Genomic DNA, 20,523 nt, shown 5'->3' on the forward strand with positions numbered 1-20,523 from the left:
AGCAGTGTTAGGCAAGTGCCGGCGTTTTAATGAGGCATGACATTCTTTGCAAATGCGAATCAATATAGTGGTGGCAGTTTCAACCACTCCAAGGGGGGACAACATAATGTGTTGCAGAAAAGGTATGGATGGAAAAGGATGAGGTGCATGGGGGGGTAATGTCTTTCAAGTAAGGAGGTGTCATAAGTTTGCAAATCAACGGGATCCGGTATCATCGCATCTTGAAACCTGGCTGCACCACAAACAGCACAAACTGATGAAGCCAGGTGTTTGGAGCTAAGCAATGAATAAAAGCCATTGAGTAAATGGGCTTTGGACTCTGTCGACAGCTTTTCCGGCCATCATAAAGCACATTGCTGTCTCCATTCATTGTACCGGGCATCAGCAGATGGAACCAGCGTTGGGGAGCATTCATTAGCATGCTGAAGCAATAAGTGGTGCAAGGTAGACATATTCGCAGAAGAGTCAAATGGCAAGTTGAAATGAGAGAGAATACGATGGAGAGCTCGCTCACGGATATTGACTTTGATGATGGAGCGAATTAGATTTGCACGGTTGATTAGTATTTGGTCTTCAGGCACAGGGTTTGCACTGCAATGCATGTGGAAGTCAGAGACAGAGTGTTCTTTGAACCCAAAGTTGCATGGGGAGTCGGAAAGCAAATGAGCAATGAGGGTGGATTGCAATTGTTCACGAGTTAGACTTGAACTGTGAAGATGACATGCAAGTTGATGAAAGCGGCAGATTGCAAGAAGTTCAAGACGAGATAAACGTTCAAAGCAATGGAAAATGCTGAACCGGTCTGGATATCGGTACTGAATGGTGGAAAATTCAGTCAATATGAGGGAATAGTCATTTGGACCAGCACGATATCGATTAGAATCTGCAACACCCAAAGCATTACATACAAGTTTCTGGAGTTCATGGGAAGCAGAAGGGGAAAGGAGGAAGTCAAACAGAAATCGGAGATAATCATCGATATGAACAAATTTCGCGCAGGTGTTGGTGCATGCACTGAAGGCACTCAAGTAGCAGTCCCCATTGACAATATGACACAGAAACGTGAAACAGGGATCATTGATTGTTACAGGATGTGTAAAAAGTCCGCGCTTGAATGCTTCATTTGCGATGGAGGGAGGAGAAGAAGCGGAAGTGGGGGACAAAAAAGCGAAAGGTGAGAAAGCATGGGGAGCAGCACTGTCTGATGGAGCAGCCATAGGAGAGGAAAGAAGCAAGTTGAGGGGTAACTGGAATGTTTTAAAAGGCAAGGAAGATTGGGCCAACTCAGGTTTCAACACACGTGCAATGGTAATAGAACATGAAAGGGAATGGTTAGGACCGAAGAGGACCTCGGGAAGCAATGGAATATGCAATAATAGAGGACCTTTTTGCACGGCAATTCAGGCTAAGCCCACAAGACCCACTACAGAGTAGCGGGAATTCTTTTTGGTAACTCATTTCATACCGGAACCCAGACTCGTACCCAGTCATCGTCACTCCGTGGACGTGCACTGCGAACACGTGATTTCAAAAATTGACTAAGTTACGTTTGTATTGTAATACATAATAAGTGGTCATGTTGCGTATTGAAATACATCTGATCACATGTTGTGGAGATAAAGTCATGTCCGATCACCTACTCCGAAAACCAGCGCGCGACACTTCGCTCTGACGACTGGTGTAAAATGGCAGTGGCGATGTCCACGGCAACTTCCGGGACCAACGGAAAAGCTTCTCTGAGACCACCTCCGGTTCCTTCACCACCCCCCACACTATGAATGCACCTGCAGATCGTGCAGAAGATGTACTTAACTGCATGCTAGCTAATGGATTCACCCTTATATCATTTCTATCAATGATCTTGACCTCGATGCGCTTTGGTGACAAACTGCGAGAGATCCATCTCCATATTCTCAGCCCCAACAAAAACTCTGGCAGTGCTGTCATTGTGAAAAATTGGATCCTTACAAGCGCTCAAGCAATTTACATGGAAGAAATACAAACACTTATAGAGAAGGAGAGTGGGCTCCACATGAACGCCTTCAATCTTCATCCGGCACAGCTTGATGCAGGAAGGGTCAGTGCATTGGAGCCGATATTTAAGTCCAAGGCACCAGCACTTTGGCGCCTGTTCCAGCAGCTACTTGTAGTGGAAAGCAAGGTGCGAGCAAGGCGTTGGGCAAAGCCAGTGCCACCAAGTGTGGAGCTGAGTGATAGAAGAGATGAAGCCGATGGTGGGGATCATGTCAGTGTGGGAAGGCAGTTGAAGGGAAGTTCTTCAGAGAAACACTACGCTCTCCTCAGAATTGTAAGGTATAACATGCCCGAGAAGTATGGTAGATGACTTACTCTTGTATAGAAAGGAGTTGTAATCATGTCGATAATTGTGAATAGTTGCAATGGTCACTGCAACGCATTGCAAGTGAAAAATTCATTTTATTTGGCCGCATCGAATACATCAAAATCGGTCCGTGAGTGGGCTGCCCATTGCAGTATCCCCCCATCGATCAAGAAGCTTTGAGTGTCACTGATAAGAAACCAAAAGACCTTGAACAAAGGCCTTGGACTCACTCATGTTGTCAACATTGCATATGATAATTGCGACTTCAAGTTCGGTGTTGGTCAACCAACAGACCTCAAGGACCAAACATTTGAAAGCATCACGATGGGCCTATTCTTTGCGCCACCAAAGGAAGTGCTTCCTGAGCACTTAGAATATGCTGAAAGGATATGGAACACTCACCCAAACAATCCCAATGTCATTAATATGCCACCAAGGATTGGCCTTGCCGATGTTCTGCAGGCAACTGAACCTACAATCAAGTTGGCGGAACATTTTCAGTGGCATATTACATCAGCATTGATCGAAGATTACTTCCCTGAACTGCGATCAGAGCTTATTGACCCACCATCGACATTCCGACTGCTGCCACAGCAAACATCATTTTTGACTGTGGAGGCTGTGTATGCGAAGGCATCTACTATCGATGGGAATGTCGAGGCGATAATGTCACTTCTTGAACAAAGCAGTATCGTGGATGCGAGAGTTTTTGAGAAGTATGTAATTCTTCTCCATGGGGATCTTGGGACAATGGAGAAGATTGAGGGCATTTTGCACTCACGGAGAATTGAAGAAAGCATGTTGGAACGCATGCATTATCTTCTGCCTATACCAGGGCTCTTTCACGTTAGAATGGCATGCGTTGATGCAATAAACAGGATCCATGCAACTGGGAATGACTTACGAAGCGACCCAAACGGATTCTACAAGCGCCTCTGTTTGCTCTTTCCAAATGACCTTTCCAAATTGAACAAAGCAGTCCCTCCTTTTTGGATGATGAATGACGGAATAAACTACATCACCCGATGTATTATTCTTGATGCATGGGAGGAGAGTGTGGGCAGTGACCTCCAGAAATTCATTTCTTCCAAACCTACTTTGGAAGAGATTAACCGGAAAGCTGAGGAAATCACGAGGGCGCATTTTGAAACGAAACAAGATGCAATGAATCAGTGGCCACAAGAGGAACAAGATCAAAGGAGAATGAACCAACTTTTGTTCAACAGAGATGCGATGTATTACCGCGTCCTTGTGCATGCGATGAACTATGGGATGGTTGATGTGATAATCGACGTCCTTTCATTCTGGGTTCCGATCTTCCAGGCCTGCCGAAAACACAAGTACGCAACATACCTTTCAAATTTCATCTTCAAGTTGCAACGGTACCCACTACCACTTCAAGAAGCCATCATGAGGTGCTGGCTCTGTAATCCGTCAGGGAATAATGGTGGATTTCGGGCAATCGACTGGCTGGTTGAGTTGATGAACCTCTACACGAAGGTACAGCATGTAACCCACTGGTGATTCTCAAAGTACCTAATCGTAGTACATGCGACTAGGTTATTTACTCGGGGGGAGGATCTGGGAAAACAATAGAGTATATTGTCAGTCAGTTATCGATAATTCAGGCCTATAGAACGTGCATTGAAGACGTCAAGGATGATTACCACATACCAGACAAGACCCTTCATCATGCAAGCCCTGACATCGAATCTAGATTACTTGCTATAAGGAATGAACTTCGTAACCTTCGACCTCACAAGTATGAAAGGGGTCGCACTGTGCCTACTGTGATCGATGATCATTTTCGGAAGGGCCTGGAGCTGTTCCAACATGGCACCATGTGGACATCAACCAATATAAGTCAATCATCATCAACTGATGACACTTACGACATTGAGGTGGCTGACTTGGGTGCCTAATTAACGAGGTCCTGTGCCGAGGGACTGACATGTCATATCGAGTGGCGGCATTTCCTTGTTTGGACAGCGCTTCTCTAATTTGGACCTAATCTGTCATATTTGTATATAAGTTTGCATGTCACTTACTCGTATGACCAGTCTGGTTACAACTCTGGCATCGCTCGGAGCAAGTTCACACTATCCCAGAGACACCAATTGGTAAACATGGGAACAATTAAAATAAGCTCACCATTGTGGCCATGTTTGCTGCAGTTGCTACACTTTTTCGTGCGAGGGAGAACTGCAGCATTAGTTTCCACTGAAGCAACAGGCTGAGCACACAGGTGCTCAGGTAATGGGAAAACTTGGTGAATGATCGGCAACAACACAGCAGCATAGCGGCTCCACTCCTCCCAATCAATGAGCTGTATGAAATCTTGCTGAGTTGAGAGCCTGTTAGAATTTGCATGGTAGACAATATCCTCAATGATCAAGTCCCCAAGGACTATCCAGTCTCCAATCCACATGCTGTCCAGTCGGTTGGGATAACGCCGAGAAAACTCTTCTTTTCGCCAGTCCCGAAGAGCATCGCCTAGCTGAGAAGAACGGTTGATGTCTTTCTTGTAGTTGGGTTTTGCATGCTGAGGTAGCCACTTGACAGGCATCTCTCCAAGTGAGTGAGTGAACATTGGTGTGGTGAGACTTGGCATATGGAGATCACAACAAGTCATGGGTTTGTACAAGTCACAGCGTTTACAGCATTGACGGGGTTTTGCTGACATAAGACTCAGTACATGTCAACGAGATAACTTCAAACACATACGGATACAGTCATTACCAAAGTGAGCATCCAGCACTTTCCTCCGGCACCCATGGCAAGGGTCATCTTTTGGAAGCCAATGGGCATTAATGAAGGCATCCAATCCAGGGTCAACATTCTCGCGATCCCCTGGGTTCCTTTTCTTCCCCTTTGACCCCTTTGACAGCTTTTTTGTGGTTCTGCAGACACAGGGATTGTCATCTTGGTCCATCATGTTCATCACACCCACTGTCTCTGGTCGCGTCCTGCCATCTGTGGTGAAATTGTAAGCTTCCGGTGGGGATTCTTCCCATGGGCCACTTACGTGCTCGTCCATTTTCGATGGCTTCCAAACTGTGATCCTCCCCAAAATCAGCTAACCTGTCATCCACATCCCCCTCAACATCATCTAGGAAAGCCTCAAGGTCCGTTAACGTCAAGTCATCCCACTCACCCCACTCCTCTTCTGGGTTGGGGCGATCTTGGTTGTCATTGACATGTGCTTTTTCGAATGGAGGTTCCAGAGTAATATCAATGTCGCTGGATGGCCATACATCAATCCTGGGAGGCAAGTTGGGGTCTTGACGATGGAGTTCGAGTAAGTGATCATCAAACTCTTGATTTTCGGGGGCAGTTATGACATGAACTTGATTTTCTGAAGGTAGCTTTGTTTGACACTTCTTCGCTGGCCTCCGCTCACTGGAAGCTGTGGAATCAGCTTTCCGTTTCTTGTTGTCTGCCGTCTTTCGTGCCCTCTCCTCTCGCTGGCGACGTGTCTCTTCAAAATAGTCTTTTGGTGCAAGAAGAACAACGATTGCTGAAATATCCGGACTCCGAGCAGCTCTCCCAAAGCGCTGAGTTAATGTGTTTAAATTGTCTGGTGGCCCAAACTGAACCAAACGGGTCACATTTGCTAGGTCATGGCCCTGTTTGATCTCAATCAGATAATCAATGCTGACATTAGATGCAAGGATAGTCACCAGTCCCAATGATTCCATGCTTGTAAGTCCAATGAGGTTCCCTTCCTTAAATAACTTGACTACCATCAACTTATGACCGTCTGACATCCCAGAATGCACCCAGACGATTCTATCTTTGAGGGGTGCACACACTCACAACCTCAGGAAGTTGGCGCTGCGCTCAGCATCAGCCCGGGACTCGCAGTACACGAGAAATGGGATTGGAGGAGGATCAGACTCTTGTAGGCCTAGCGGGATGAGGAATCCTAAGTCATTACAGGAATCTTTGCTGTATTGCATTTGGTGGATGCAGTAATGGAGATTTGGACGGTCATTAGAACGATGCAACCATTTTGTTGTCTTTCCACCGTAAGTGCTATAGTATGGGTCCAACCCAATCGCTGACAGCACTTGCCTGCATGTCCGAGGATCCAATGTTGCGGAAGTGAGATACCATTGGCATCTGTTTCGGAGGTATGAGTAAAGCCATGTCAAGTTCTTATAGGATGTGCGGAATGACAGCCACTGGACTGCACAGTGCACCTCATCAACAATGATGCGGTTAATGCTACGGACAAAGTTATCCTTCATCCAGAGGGCTCAAAGGAGGTTCCCTCGGAGCAAATCGGGCCCCAGCACAACAAACTGATACTTCATGTCTCCGATTGCCTGCTTGGCAATGTTGAATGTATGCATTAATGGTTATCTATTGATTGGTACATGCCTTTACAGTTTCCTTGTTTATAGTACCTGCTTCCAATGCTATTGCTGTAAGCCCTAAACTCTTGGCACTTTCCACATGCTGATCTGCAAGTTTCCTCAGTGGTGCGATTATGAAAGAGATTCCCGGTGTATCTTTTTCAAAAAGGGCAGGAAGGAAAAAAGTGTATGTTTTCCCTGTTCCTGTTGCAGCGGTTGACACTAAATTCTGCTTTGGCTTGCAAAGGAGGAACTCAGCAATTTCAGCTTGGAACCAGCATGCAGGTCGGTTCCATTTGGTTTCACTCAGAGCCCTTATTTGCTCAGCCGAGGGTGTCTGAACACGATCTGCAGGTGCATTCATAGTGTGGGGGGTGGTGAAGGAACCGGAGGTGGTCTCAGAGAAGCTTTTCCGTCGGTCCCGGAAGTTGCCGTGGACATCGCCACTGCCATTTTACACCAGTCGTCGGAGCGAAGTGTCGCGCGCTGGTTTTCGGAGTAGGTGATCGGACATGACTTTATCTCCGCAACATGTGATCAGATGTATTTCAATACGCAACGTGACCACTTATTATGTATTACAATACAAACGTAACTTAGTCAATTTTTGAAATCGCGTGTTCGCAGTGCGCGTCCACGGAGCGACGACGACTGGGTACGAGTCTGACCGGAACCGTCACTTTGCACAAGTGTCACACCTGTCACAAGTGTGATTGCTGTGGACGTTATGCGCTATCAGGACCCCGGCATACTCCGGAGGCCCCCCGATCCAGGAAAGGGCCGAAAATCGTGCACAAGTGCCTGAGGTCTGAGTCAGGGAAGGGCCGAAAATGTCTTTTTGGCGCAAAATGATATATCCAGGGGAGGGCCTTTTAAGGAAGGTAGGCCGAACTTTGATCTGGAAGAGGGCCTAGACGGTAACCTCCGTTCTGCAGCAAGATGTGTCCAAGTTCGCCAGTGGCACCAGGACTGCAAGAAAAATTCTATGGGGTTCCAACTTTTATCTCGGTTCTCCCACCCATACCCATTTTCAGAAAGAAGGACAACTATCAGATGGGCTTCCCCGTGGACAAGCCTTCTCATGTCCGGAGAGAAAAAGGTACTTACCTCTCGGTTACCCACTCTCAGTTCCCTGGGCAGCACTTCCCTGTGGTTCTTTAGTACATTCCTCAACTCTGCATGTCGGTATTCACTTGACCCAATAACCACGGAGTGGGGAACCAATCAGGCCCGAAGTCAGTGATGAGGGTAACAAACATGTTCAGACATTGGGGCTGGCTGCCGTTGCCACTAACTTCCAACACACAGAGTGGCTACCGCTTGTCAATGCTGGTTTGCTTCGGAAGATTTGCATCAAATTGAGGAAAAAATACTGCTGGGAAACGTCAGCCCCTGCGTGGACTTGGTTTTTGTCCTTCACCTTGGAACAATATTCCTAACACATCTGGCATTGCGCGCTACTGGCACTAGCTTAATGATCATAATTTATCGATATAATGGTCAAAACCTGCCACACCACTATGCTGAAAGTGTTACATCAATCGGCGCCCCTTCATATCTCAGTGTACACCTGTTCTCGCCCTTTTTCTTGTTGGCATCACAAGATGCCGGTCACTTCTCTAACTTTGTCCCAGGTAGGAATGACCCACCTATCACGAAGCCGGGATATGTGCTCCTAGTGCTCAATCAGTGTGGTGAGTTCCAGTGGAGATGCGATGCAATGCCGTCAATGCTCCATTCACTACAAATTGATATGGTGATCATTTTCGGAGGCCATGTGTGTTGTGAAGCTCAAAATCGATGGCAGCAGAATTGAGATCATGATCAAGAAGTTGCACGATGTCTTAAAGGGTGCTAGTGACTCCGGTAGAGCACAAACTTCATTGGTAGAACACTTGTTCCCTGTATATACATGATTTTATTCGCAGCGCATCATACAGCTTTTTAATGAATGTCCGAGCGTTTTGAGGGCCGAATCAGCTATTTTTGGAAGGTCCGACTCGCCAGAGGGCCCAATTGGGATACCAGAGCTCAAATTTTGAGGGCCAAATTAGAGAATCTCGGATCGGACCTCTGTCGGTGTATGCCGGGGTCCTGCGCTATGTAGTTGGCCCCTAATCAAAGGGGAAAGGAAATTGGTTGCAGAGAACGATTTTAGCCGGACTTGAAAAAAAGGTAAGCCCTATACTTATCCAGGGCCCGTTTTTTATCAACCTGCGCAAAGTCAGCGCCCGGCCACTTACCGGCATCCTACTAGTAGAGCTCGCATGAAAGCTCATGGTTGCGCTCCAGGACACTGATGGAAAGATCCCAGCCTCCACTGACGTATGTTGCGAACGCGGGCCCTGGCACCGCGCGCTTATCGCCGGTTCTCTGTACGATGCGAACGTCGTGACTGGTGCCTCAGTATGACATAGTCCTTGCTCGTCCATATCTAGTTCTCAGTCCTAATCACATTCATCTTGCTTCCGCTTCTAGGCAGCACTGTAATACTGGCTCTCGTGCAATACTAGGCTCACGGTAATGTCATCATCCGTATCAGTTACCTAACGAGTCCGGGTCATGCCACCGCTAGAATCCGCCGCTGATAGCACTGATCAGTGCTCCGTGTGGTGTCGACCAAATAGTCAATGCATATATCATATCCTTCCGCAACCTTCCATAATCAGACCACGCCCCGCGGCTCTAGCTTCTGAGCGTTAGGGGCTCACACGTGCCCAAAGCTCTCTCCTCCATCTACTTGTCCACTATCAACCATGTCGTTGCGGCAAAAGGCTGAGGCCCTCAGGCAAAAGATTGATAATCTCCTCGTGACTGGAGGCGAGATAGCGGTTCCAATTCTCAGGATCGTCAATGCTACCGCTGATTGGTGTCGCCCTCTAAAGATGGTGACTGGCGGTGCACTCTCCATCCTCGACGAGGTTAAGGTTGGTGGTGATTCCAGCTTGATCATGAGTCAAAGCTCACGCTGGTTTGCGCCGCGTAGAAGTTCAAGGAGAACAAGAAGGAATGGGCTGATTTTGGTGGATACGTAGTTAGCACTACGGCCAAGGTAGTTTCAGCCATAAAGTCTTATGATGTATCAGCGAAAGAGGCAAGTTCATGGGTGGAGGGTGTCACAGAGCTTGGGAGGTACGTTGTGTTGTTTTTTGGTCGTTTCCGATATCATACTTACGTCCAGTACCAGCGCACTGCAGGAAATCCAGTCCGAAATTGAACGAAGACTTCGAAAAGTAGAGGAACGGTCAGCTGTAAGGAATGTATGGTCCCACTACCGAGACCCTGGAAGAATTGAGGGCCTAAAGAGATATTTTGGCGAAGCGTTGGCATCGTTTGAGGTAACTTTCCTCATAGCACTGTCCCTTAATCATTCTGATTTTCGGACGGTGTAGCTTAGGACGAATTTAACAATTGGTATCAAATTATCGACGATCGAGGACAGCTTAGACCGTCTGGAGTGCGACCCAATCCTCAATAGTCTCCGATACCCTCAAACCGCCCACCATGATTCAACAGAGGCGTGCCTAGAAGGCACCAGGGTTGATCTCACGGAGCGTGTTATGGACTGGTGTCGTAACACTGGGGATAACGAGAACCGGCTGATGCTACTGACCTCTCTCGCTGGTGCTGGCAAGACTTCGATTGTGCACACGATTGCAGATAGATGTAACAGGGAGGCTATCCTATTGCTGTGCTTTTTCTTCAGAGCAGGCGAACAGGCACGGCCGGACTGTTTATTCAGCGGCATTGCTCAAGCTCTAGCGAGCCGTGACGCAGATTACCGTACTTCCATTATCTCTGCCCTTCGAAAAGACCCCACCCTCTCAACAGCTTCATTCGCGATGCAGTACCAGGAATTGGTATCTTCACCTCTTCTTCATAAACCTCCGCCTCCCAGCCATCCTATGGTGGTCATCATCGATGCTCTAGACGAATGTGACGAAGAAGCATATCAACCCCTTGCTAAGATTCTCTGTGAAGAAGTTCCCAAGTTACCGTCTTCCATCAAGTTTTTCGTTACTTCGAGACATGTTGATCTTGTTAATCGCTCCCTCTCACGCCATTTTCCTATCGATCACCTCACCATTGATCTCCTGGATGACACAAATATACATGACTGTGCTGCGTACATCCGTTTCCAGCTACAAGAGCTTAAGAATTGGCATCCCGATTTAGCGCATAAACTCCAGGACAAGGATAGTGTGGTGCAGGAGATCTTGGAACGAGCGGGTGGCTTGTTTATTTGGATCAGCACCATCTTTCGCTACATGAAGAAGCCTAGGAAGAATCCTATGAGAACACTGGAGAGACTGCTCGACACCGGTACCAAACGATCAAAGGTGCCCACTGAGAAGATGATGGATGACCTGTACACGAGGATTCTGAAGAAGTTTGATTGGGAGGATGAAGATTTTGCACACGACTACCCGATTGTAATGGGAGGGATCTTCGTTGCTCAGCAGCCTCTATCCATCACAGCCTGGGACGCAATTTTGTCACCTTTCCTCGATTCTTCTGTTCAATATGTGTTGGCCGAACTTGCTCCTCTGCTCTCAGGAGTGGAGGATTCCCACATTCCGGTTCGCATCTTACACCAATCTTTCCGCGATTTTATTGTCGATCGGATCGATCCCCAAACAATCAGCTCCCATTTCACTCCGATAGTGGTGGGGGTGGAGAATGCTAGGGTTGCCCTGCGATGTACTGGGATTTTGAACGAGGGTCTCTGTTCTGTAAAGGGCTTAGGGCTGATTGAAAACTTGCCTGACAAAGATGAAATGCCGCGCATTCTTCCAAAGGAGTTATCTGAGCACTTTTGTTATGCATGTCGGCATATTGTCCATCACCTCAGTGGAGTCCAGGAACCATCACAAGAGCTTGCTGGGTCCGTTGTTGTGTTTCTGAGTCAGGAAGCAACTCGGTGGGTGGAAGTCTGTGTGAGAATGGAAAGCTATGTCAGTATCTCGTTACTCCCTGAGTGGGCTAAGGTATGGGTTATCAATTTTGTCAAAGAAACTACCTCATGGTCTTCCAGTTGGCTGTTGACCACAGGGCTGTTAGTGCACTGGCTAAAGTGCTTGACCGGCTTCCGTGGAACCTGGGATTTTTTTCAAGATTCCAGGAGGCATATGAGGCAGCAAATGATTGTGTGGCACTCTGCCATTGCCTTTTTTCTGTGGACTCAAGTTTCTACACCCCGCATTTGGCCGGGTCACTCGAGAGTTTATATGTTACCCTTTGCAAACTCGGACGGCACTTGGAGGCACTCCCATTCATTGAAGAAAGTGTCAAACTCTTCCACCAGCTAGTTGCCATTAACCCAGGATCATACACCTTGCATTTGGCCGACTCACTCAACTGTTTATATGTTGCCCTTTTCAAACTCGGACGGCACGTGGAGGCACTCCCATTCATTGAAGAAAGTGTCAAACTCTACCACCAGCTAGTTGCTGTTAATCCAGGATCATATGTTCCAAATTTGGCTGGGTCACTCATTAATCTATATAATGCTGTTTCCAATCTCGGACGGCACTCGGAGGCGCTCCCATTCATCGAAGAAAGTGTCAAACTCTACCGCCAGCTAGTTGCTGTTAATCCAGGATCACACACCCCAAATTTGGCTGGGTCACTCAACAATCTATTCGATGCTTTTTCGAATCTCGGATGGCACTCGGAGGCACTCCTATCCATTGAAGAAAGTGTCAAACTCTACCGCCAGGTAGTTGCTGTTAACCCAGGGTCATACACCCCAGATTTAGCTAGGTCACTCAACAATCTGCATACTGCTCTTTTCAATCTCGGACGGCACTCAGAGGCGCTCCCATTCATTGAGGAAAGCATCAAACTCCAGTGCCAGTTAGTTGCCGTTAACCCCGGATCATACATCCCAGGTATGGCCAGGTCACTCCACAATCTATCTGCTGCTCTTTCCATTCTCGGACAGCACATGGAGGCACTCTTTTTTGTTGAAAAAAGCATTAAACTCTACTGCCACCTAGTTGCTGTTAATCCAGGAGCATTCACCACACAATTGGCCAACTCACTCAATCTACGTGATGTTCTTATCAATCATTCCAAGGCACACATTTGAGATGTTCTCTTCATCCTTGCATTCTCCACACAGCTGCTTGGACATGGTAAGCAAGCTCAAATTGGATATTCGGCTTGATTGATCTTACAATTTTACTACAGTGTGGGATGCTAAATTCCGACACCCAGTTTTGCTTCTGAGAAACTTCGCTTTCAGATTGTAAATCTTCACTTTTAAACTCCTTAATTAGCTGGAAAGCAATGTTTTTGCACTCCTTTCAAGCTATCGGGCCAATTTCTTGTTAAATGAGCTCTGAGAAGAGTTGGACTCACGAAATTGGCCATGTCAATTGCCAAATTAGGAAAGGGCCTTGTTAAGACAGTGTTGGACTGCAGGGATGGATGGAATTATCATGTGGGAAAGTTAGTGCCCAAACCCAAGATGCCTGCCAAAAATGCTTGTCAGCAGCAGGTGAGAGAGCAGGAAAGAAATGCTGCAGGCACCTTTGGCTTGAGGATGCCACCTCTGACTCCAACTTCAATTATCAATATGCCTCAGAGATGGTAAGTTCCAGATGGCAAAACAATGTGCCATTACTTCCAGAAAACTTGGTGATATATGAGTGTGTAGAAAATTCTCTATCAGTTTACTTCTCACTCACAAAGTTCAAACAAGGAATGGATTAACTGGGGCACAGGCAGAATATGCTGTGTGTGTCATATCCATACAGTCGCAGGAAACTCCAGGGCCCCACTATCCCCTGGAGTCCTCCCCCATTTCCCCAAGTCAAGCCCCAAAGGCAGACAAAGGGAAACAGAGGGCAGAACCTCTGCATCAGCTATCCAAAAAACTACTGGACTTGTTCCAGCTCCCATCTGAATGGAGGATGGAAAACGAAGAACAACTTCTTCTTAGGCTAAAGGCCCAAGAAGGCACAAAGAAACGCCCTGAGAGCAGGATCTCTCAGAGTGCGGAAGCTCACAAAGAACTTCCGCTGTTTACACTACCCCACGCCATGCCAGACAAGGCAAGGTCGCCAACCTCGGAGGAGGTCTCTGAGATCATGAAGAGGAGGCGAACTGAAATGAGGGAGTTCGCTGAGGAAGCCTTACAGAAAAGTAAGGAAAAACCAGCGAACAGACCCCTCCATGAAAGGGAAGCGCCCTCTGCAACAGCCTCGCCTAAACAAAGCGAGTGTGGAGTCTTTACTCCAAGAACCCCTTCTGGAACCCCCAGAAGCGGCAATGTTAACTGGGGAGAGTCACTACTTGCCCAGCCAAACTTCCTCCTGGAAAACCAGGAATCATGCATAATAAATGCAATAAACTTGATCCAAAAAAAGATCAAGGAAACAAGCCATAATAGCACAGCTCATCTAGAGATAACTCTAGAAAGAATGGCCAACGCAATCGACACATTGACTGATAAAATCAGTGAGCAAACTGACTTGCTGAAGGAAATAAACTTCTCACAAAATAGTGAGGAAACAAAAAAATACCCCTGGGCCACGGGCCAGGATAAAACCAGAACTCGTGAAAAATTCACGAAAAGAACAATCAGTGAAAGTACACTGGAGTATCATCAGCGACTCGACAGAGATGCAGAAGAGATTCTTCTCCCAAGGATAGGAGAAGACAATGCCAAAAGGAGGCACCACTCAGAAATCAGGAGGAGAATCGGCACGTACCAAAGGTTGGGCCAAACCTCCACCTTCGACGAGCCTCTCGAACAGAGAGGTAACACAACCACACTCTCTCAAAACAATGAGAGAGTTCCAATACAATTTCAGGTGAAATCGCCTGAAATGAAAGAAACGCTGCAAGAAAGACTCCCTCCAGTGAAAACCCCTCCAAAGGAGAAATATCCATTGGATAGCGGCCAGCTTTCCCTGACAAGAAATGGTCAGGGGAGAACGACATGGAGTCGTTCTGGCAGTGGTTCACAGAACTACTGGGATTCCTTGCCTCGTGAGGATGCAAAGGTCCCCAATTTGATGAAGTCCATCTGGACTCATCAGGAAACCCCTGAGGCCGATTGAAGTGGTTGAGATCATTTCAACCTCACATGATTTACAATCACTTCAACTGGGTCCCCTGATTGTAATCACACCAATTACGGGGGTGATTGAGCTGATTCAGTGATTGTATGGTTGGTTGTATCGGCACGCTATCACATTCTCTCCCACATTGAAGTTTATCAATAAAGTTTATTATATTTGAACATTATGTTGCATACATACTTGGGAAAAGAACCCAGATACAAGTTATTACAGTAGTACCCAAACACAATGTAATGCAAAATGAAACACAAAATAAAGAGAAGAGGAAAGTGGGTGAAAATACAATGTAATCAAAGAAAGCAGACGTGCACCTCCACCACTGAACCCTTTGGCACCAAACCCGGCATAAAGGTAGAGCTAGTTGTCTTCTATCGAACAAGCCTAAGATCGCCGGAAACGGATGAGTGGTTGCTGAGTACATGTGGTAAGAAGTTGGGGATAGTGTCACACATGAGAAGTTTGGTTGGAGGTTGGAAATGACATGGAAAAAAACATACAAAAATCATGGGATGGGAGGGGGATGTATCAGAGGGTATTGGGGAAGGGTCAGGCAATTGCGGAATGGTGGTGGCTCATGTAAACAAGCACAAGAGGGTGATTAGGTGGTCAGTTTAGCAACAAACACAGTGAACTGCCATACTTACAACTCGACATACAACAATATTTGGGTGGCAAACCCCCCTCATTCTTTCTTTTTCAAGTAAGAAACATCTGGGGTGGAGTAAAAAACATCGCGTTGTGAATGCAACTGGAAAAAAAAAAGAAAAAAGAGACACACATCATCATGTTTGTTCATGCAGTTCCCACAGCTGGGTATTGTGAGTTGTTGATTTGGTGTTGCATGTGAAGAGAGAGTGGAGTGGAGTAGTGGAGTGCATGAGTTGGAGCAAAGAAAAAACTTCTAAGTTGCAAACCCATTCATTTGAAACTGTACAGCACCTGGATGCAAATGATGGACTCACACACATGGATGTATCCGTGTGTGGTTGTGGTGATTGAGATGATTGAGAGTAGTCGATTGGGCAGATTGGGCAGATTGAGTGATTGAATTGCTCTCAACCACTTCAATCGGCCTCGGGGGTTTCCTGATGCTGCTTGATTTGCAGATTAGGGGGACCTGTGTTTGACCTTGGAATAAGACTCCAAGATGAAACTCTCCTCAGAGGAGATGAGGGCATGTTCCTTGAAGTTCTCAACATACTGATGAGAACTTTCATCAAAGCCTCTGCCACGTTGAATGCAACAAAGAAATACCGCAATGTTAAATATGAAGCAGAAAAAGGCCTAAAACAGTTCTACTGTCAGAGACCGGATCGAGATGAAGGATTTGTCTCTGTGGCAGAGGGCTTCAGCCTCAGTGACTCAAGCCAGGGGCACTGTGCCAAGTTACATGTCCATGCCCTAATTTACTTGCTGGCAACGAGAACTAAAGGGGGATCAACTCTAGTCGATTTTATCACTGAGGTGTAACCTATGTACAAGTTAAGTATATATATAGTTACAGTGAGAGCAGGCCCGTGAATGGTGGGACCGAGCGGAGCGGAGCTAACGGAGTTAAACATTAGCCAATTGAATATTACCGACAAGTCAGGTTATGGGGTTAGCAGAATGGCAGGCGATAACCCAGAAACAGAAAGGAGGGATAGGCCCGAAGGTGGGCTTGCAGGGCAAGCAAGTGAATTGCCCAGCAGAGGTGGGAGTGCGCTAGCGGACATCAGAGCGGTCCAGAAGCCTTTGGGGCTCTGTACTTAGGTAATATATTGAAAAGAGGGGGTGGTGACCATTGAGGGAAGTGGAGGTGATTGCAGAATATGGGAGCTCCAAGGTTAGTGAAGGAGGAGTGGAGGTAGTTGAAGTCGGTGGCTGTGGATGGATATGACATCTACTTAGAACTGTCTAAAGCAGCATCCCAGATGGTGACGCTGCCAGACCAGGCATCCTTCAACACCAGGTTTCTAAACAACATTCCCCTTGAATGGAAGAGGGAAATGATCGCTCATGACAGAATCAGAGTGGACTTCTCCTCAAATGAGGAGATTGTCATATCCATCCATGGCCATCACCCTCCACTACCTCTGTTCCTTCCAGATCACCTCCGCTCCTTCATCACTAACCTTGGAGCCTCTGGATTCTGCAACCACCTCCGACTCCTGATGGTCACCACCCCCTCAATTCAATATATTACCTATGCCTCCCTAAGTACAGAGCCCCGAAGGCCTCCGGACAGCTCCGACGTCTGCTAGCGCACTCCCACCTCCACTGGGCAATTTAGTTGCTTGCCCTGCAAGCCTACCTTTGGGCCGATCCCTCCTTTCCGTTTCTGGGTTATAGCCCATCACTCCACTAAACCTGACTCGTCAGTAATATTCAGTTGGCTAACATGTAACTCCGTTAGCTCCACTCTGCTTGGTCCCATCATTCACAGGCCTGCCCCCCATGTAACTATAAATATACATAACTTGTAGATAGGTTACACCCTAGTGATAAAATCGACTAGAGTTTCCCTCTTTTAGTTCTCTTTGCCAGTTAGTAAGTTAGGGCACGGATGTGTAACTAGGCACAGTGCTCCTGGTCTAAGTCACTGAGGCCAAAGCCCTCTGCCACAGGGATGTCTCCCTTGTCCTGCATCCGGTCTCTGACAGTATTTTATCACTCCCTGACAGTACACGTCTTGTATGGCACCCAAAGTTCCCTGCACTTGTTCACAACTATGCACATTAGTTCCTAACTCAGCCTCCCCATCTCCTGAACCCTTGCAGCCTGGTCCTAGTCATCTGGAAAGAAACCCAGTTGAGTTTTGAAGCTTCTCTAATTTAGAAACCCCTCTCCTGTTGACTCCGATCATGTGCCCTGCTAGGGATCGATCACCTGTTGTAGATTCCGACTTCGGAGACACCACTGAACAACCCATAGATCCAGTCCACTTCTTTGGACTCGGCTCCAAGGTCCCCAATTTCGTCAACCCTCCTCCTGATGATCCTCCTATCCCTACTGTCCCAGTCACCAATGACACCGAGCCTATTCCCAATGTAGCTATCACAGCTAGCCCAGGCCATCACCAGCTTGGCTCGTCACACCAGTCAACCACCTCCTTGACCATCCTCTGCTCTCTGGACCAAGGTCCATGAGCCCGAACAGTTCGACAGTAAAGACCCCCATGAACTTCAAGTATTCTTGGTCCAGTGCAAACTAAATTTCCAGGACCACCCCCTTACTTTTGCTAGTGACTGTGCCAAGGTTATCTTTGCACAGTCCTACCTCAAGGGGATGGCTCTTGATTGGTTTGAGCCGGACCTACTGTTTGACCAAAATTCCTTACTTCATCCTTGCTGGATGAATAATTACCAGGAGTTCATCAATGAACTCCAGACCAACTTTGGTCCCCATGATCCTGTGGGCGACGTTGAAGTCCAACTCATGACCCTAGACATGAAGGACGGTCACCATATTAACAAGTACATCGTCGAGTTCAATCGACTGCATCACAGCTTCACGGTTATGGAGAAGCCACGCTCCGCCATTTCTTTTACAATGGATTGCCAGAACGCATCAAAGATGACATTTCAAGGGTAGGGAAACCATCCACCCTTTCGGAACTTCGCACCTTATCACAGACTTTCGATGCATGCTATTGGGAGCATAAATCCGAAGTAACTCGTCATGCGAAACCTTCCACCTCCAATGTCTTCGACAAGACCACTACTGCTTCCTGCTTCGACACCGTCCCTTCCTCCTCCTTGTTCAATCCTGCTTCCGGTAGCAAGCCTCCAAAGGACAACAAGAAGTCCGAGGTGAGCTCTGCCAAACCGGACCTCTCATCAAAACTCGGAGACAATGGCAAGCTCACGCCACAAGAGCATAAGCATCATCTCAACAAGAAACTTTGCATGTTCTGTGGACAGTCTGGCCACATGGTCAAGGACTGCCCTAAGTCTTCTTCTTGCATGTCTAAGGCCTGCACGGCCCAGACCAAAGAGCAAGGATCCGCTTCTGCAGAGGCAAAAAATTAGTCCACACCCCTGTGGACTCCACATGGACCGGGGGTTGCGATTCTTCCCTCCGTGCACTCAAAGCAGTATGCCTAAATGCATCTTCCATTTCTGACTTGTCCTCCCTCCACATTCCCATTTCTTTCTCTCTTTCTAATGGTCTATTTCCTCCTTTTAATGTTGACCCTTCAGTTAATGTTCTACCTGTTGTAGATAGTGTTGATAGTTCACTTTCTTCTCCCCCTCCACCTCCGACTACTTCCGTAGATCACTCCACTTCTCTTCTCTTCTCTTTCACCTCTCCTGTCCCTACTTCCCCATCCGATATTAGGATGAACAATAAACTCTTCTGCACCTATGAGAACGTTCCCACACTTGTAGACTCTGGGTCTTCAGACTGCTTCATCAACAACAAATTCATGAAGGAGCTGGCCCTGAAGACATATCAGATAAAACCTCTACAACTATGCCTTTTCAATGGTAGCACCAACTCCATCATAACCTGTGCCATTGATATTCCCCTCCACTTCGCTTCTGGAAACATCACCCCCACGACTTTCTTTGTCACATCGCTGGATGGATCTTGTTCTCCAGTCCTAGGACACAACTGGCTTACCCACTACAATCCGTTGATTGACTGGGTCTCAAGCAGTATTACGTTCCAAACTCCTGAACTAACCAAGACAGTTACTCCGAGCTCTCCCCCATTGTCTCCAGCACCACCGCCATCGTCTGACATCCAACCATCTGATGTTCCATTAGCACCTGTGCCTCAAGCCCCCATCCCTCAGTTACCATCCATTGAGTTCGTCAGCCATTCCGCATTTGCGAAGGCATGTCGACTTGAAGGATCAGAATCCTTCAGCCTGACCATCCCTTCCCAGGACAGCCTCTTGAGGGCTGCCTCTTCCCACACCGATTCCATTGACCTTTCGGCCATTCTGAAGGAGTACCACAAGTTCGCAGACATGTTCAGCAAGAGCAAAGCCTCAATGCTAGCACCGCACCATGAGCATGACCTAAAGATCGACCTTGAGGAAGGCACTTCACCACCCTTGGGAACTATGTATTCCCTCTCCACTTCGGAACTCGAGGTTCTCCAGGCATTCTTAGATGAGCACCTAGCCTCTGGGTTCATTTGTCCTGCTACCTCTGCTCACATGGCACCTGTCATATCCATACAATCCTGGCCTCCACTCCGGGCTCCCGGAACTCCGAAACTGACTCCGGAGCCCTACTTCCCTTCCATCACCTTCTCCTTGCCGACTCCCAAGAGGTTATCCCACCTCCAGTTCTGACACCACCTTCGGTCCGACTCTGGAACATTCCAGGTCTGACCTCAACCTTGACACCTCCCAGATGAGCATGCAACACCTATGCTCCTGACTCCGGAATCCCATTTGCGTCTCCATCTCCAGAACCTCCGGTCTTAGCTCTGACCTCAGACTTTGACCCCACCTCCGCTTATACCCATTGTATTGGTTAGCTCATTCCATTTAATTACGTTTGCCAATATTCCGGAGTTTAACTTCCGAGTTCGGACTTTCCAGACTTATGTCGGACCTTGCAACTATTGCACTGCTCCATTCAATTCCACTATACTCCCTCATTCCTATTTGGGCTGCTGCTTCCTTTCTATTCAGTCAGCTGGCCATTCCCCACTCCCATCCCCCCTCCTTCCTCCTTGGGCCTTGGTCCTTCACTCCTCCTTTGGGCATTGAGTCAAACCCTTGACCCTTGGTGTT

At 47.4% G+C, this 20,523-nt stretch overlaps 6 protein-coding genes across 6 annotated transcripts; 4 read left to right on the forward strand and 2 right to left on the reverse strand.

Moving 5' to 3' along the window:
• Positions 1-782: 782 nt before the first annotated feature.
• On the forward strand, positions 783-1,434 carry EI90DRAFT_3011023 (uncharacterized protein; the record flags this gene model as incomplete). The annotated part of the gene is made up of 2 exons (XM_039056431.1): positions 783-1,062; positions 1,091-1,434. 2 exons carry the CDS (start codon positions 783-785, stop codon positions 1,432-1,434), a joined length of 624 nt encoding a protein of 207 aa, XP_038924146.1.
• A 520-nt stretch (positions 1,435-1,954) lies between these two features.
• Positions 1,955-2,176, forward strand: EI90DRAFT_2830279 (uncharacterized protein; the record flags this gene model as incomplete). Its single annotated transcript, XM_039053611.1, has 1 exon — positions 1,955-2,176. A coding segment is annotated over one exon (222 nt), but the record flags the coding sequence as incomplete, so codon positions are not given.
• Positions 2,177-3,007: 831 nt separating this feature from the next.
• Positions 3,008-4,263, forward strand: EI90DRAFT_2902059 (uncharacterized protein; the record flags this gene model as incomplete). Its single annotated transcript, XM_039054083.1, has 2 exons — positions 3,008-3,841; positions 3,901-4,263. 2 exons carry the CDS (start codon positions 3,008-3,010, stop codon positions 4,261-4,263), a joined length of 1,197 nt encoding a protein of 398 aa, XP_038924148.1.
• A 1,491-nt stretch (positions 4,264-5,754) lies between these two features.
• Positions 5,755-6,403, reverse strand: EI90DRAFT_3165715 (uncharacterized protein; the record flags this gene model as incomplete). The annotated part of the gene is made up of 2 exons (XM_039066295.1): positions 6,022-6,403; positions 5,755-5,967 (listed from the first exon to the last, which is right to left on the reverse strand). Coding segments are annotated over exons 1-2 (300 nt in total), but the record flags the coding sequence as incomplete, so codon positions are not given.
• Positions 6,026-7,033, reverse strand: EI90DRAFT_3165719 (uncharacterized protein). The gene is made up of 2 exons (XM_039066296.1): positions 6,721-7,033; positions 6,026-6,669 (listed from the first exon to the last, which is right to left on the reverse strand). Exon 2 carries the CDS (start codon positions 6,589-6,591, stop codon positions 6,154-6,156), a length of 438 nt encoding a protein of 145 aa, XP_038924150.1. The 5' UTR covers positions 6,592-6,669; positions 6,721-7,033; the 3' UTR covers positions 6,026-6,153.
• Positions 7,034-9,455: 2,422 nt separating this feature from the next.
• Positions 9,456-12,790, forward strand: EI90DRAFT_3115003 (uncharacterized protein; the record flags this gene model as incomplete). Its single annotated transcript, XM_039062736.1, has 5 exons — positions 9,456-9,626; positions 9,686-9,831; positions 9,887-10,037; positions 10,092-11,687; positions 11,735-12,790. 5 exons carry the CDS (start codon positions 9,456-9,458, stop codon positions 12,788-12,790), a joined length of 3,120 nt encoding a protein of 1,039 aa, XP_038924151.1.
• Positions 12,791-20,523: the final 7,733 nt, after the last annotated feature.

This window comes from Cantharellus anzutake (assembly GCF_015039405.1).
Source record: "Cantharellus anzutake strain C23 chromosome Unknown EI90scaffold_1, whole genome shotgun sequence".
NCBI classification, from domain to species: Eukaryota; Fungi; Basidiomycota; class Agaricomycetes; order Cantharellales; family Hydnaceae; genus Cantharellus; species Cantharellus anzutake.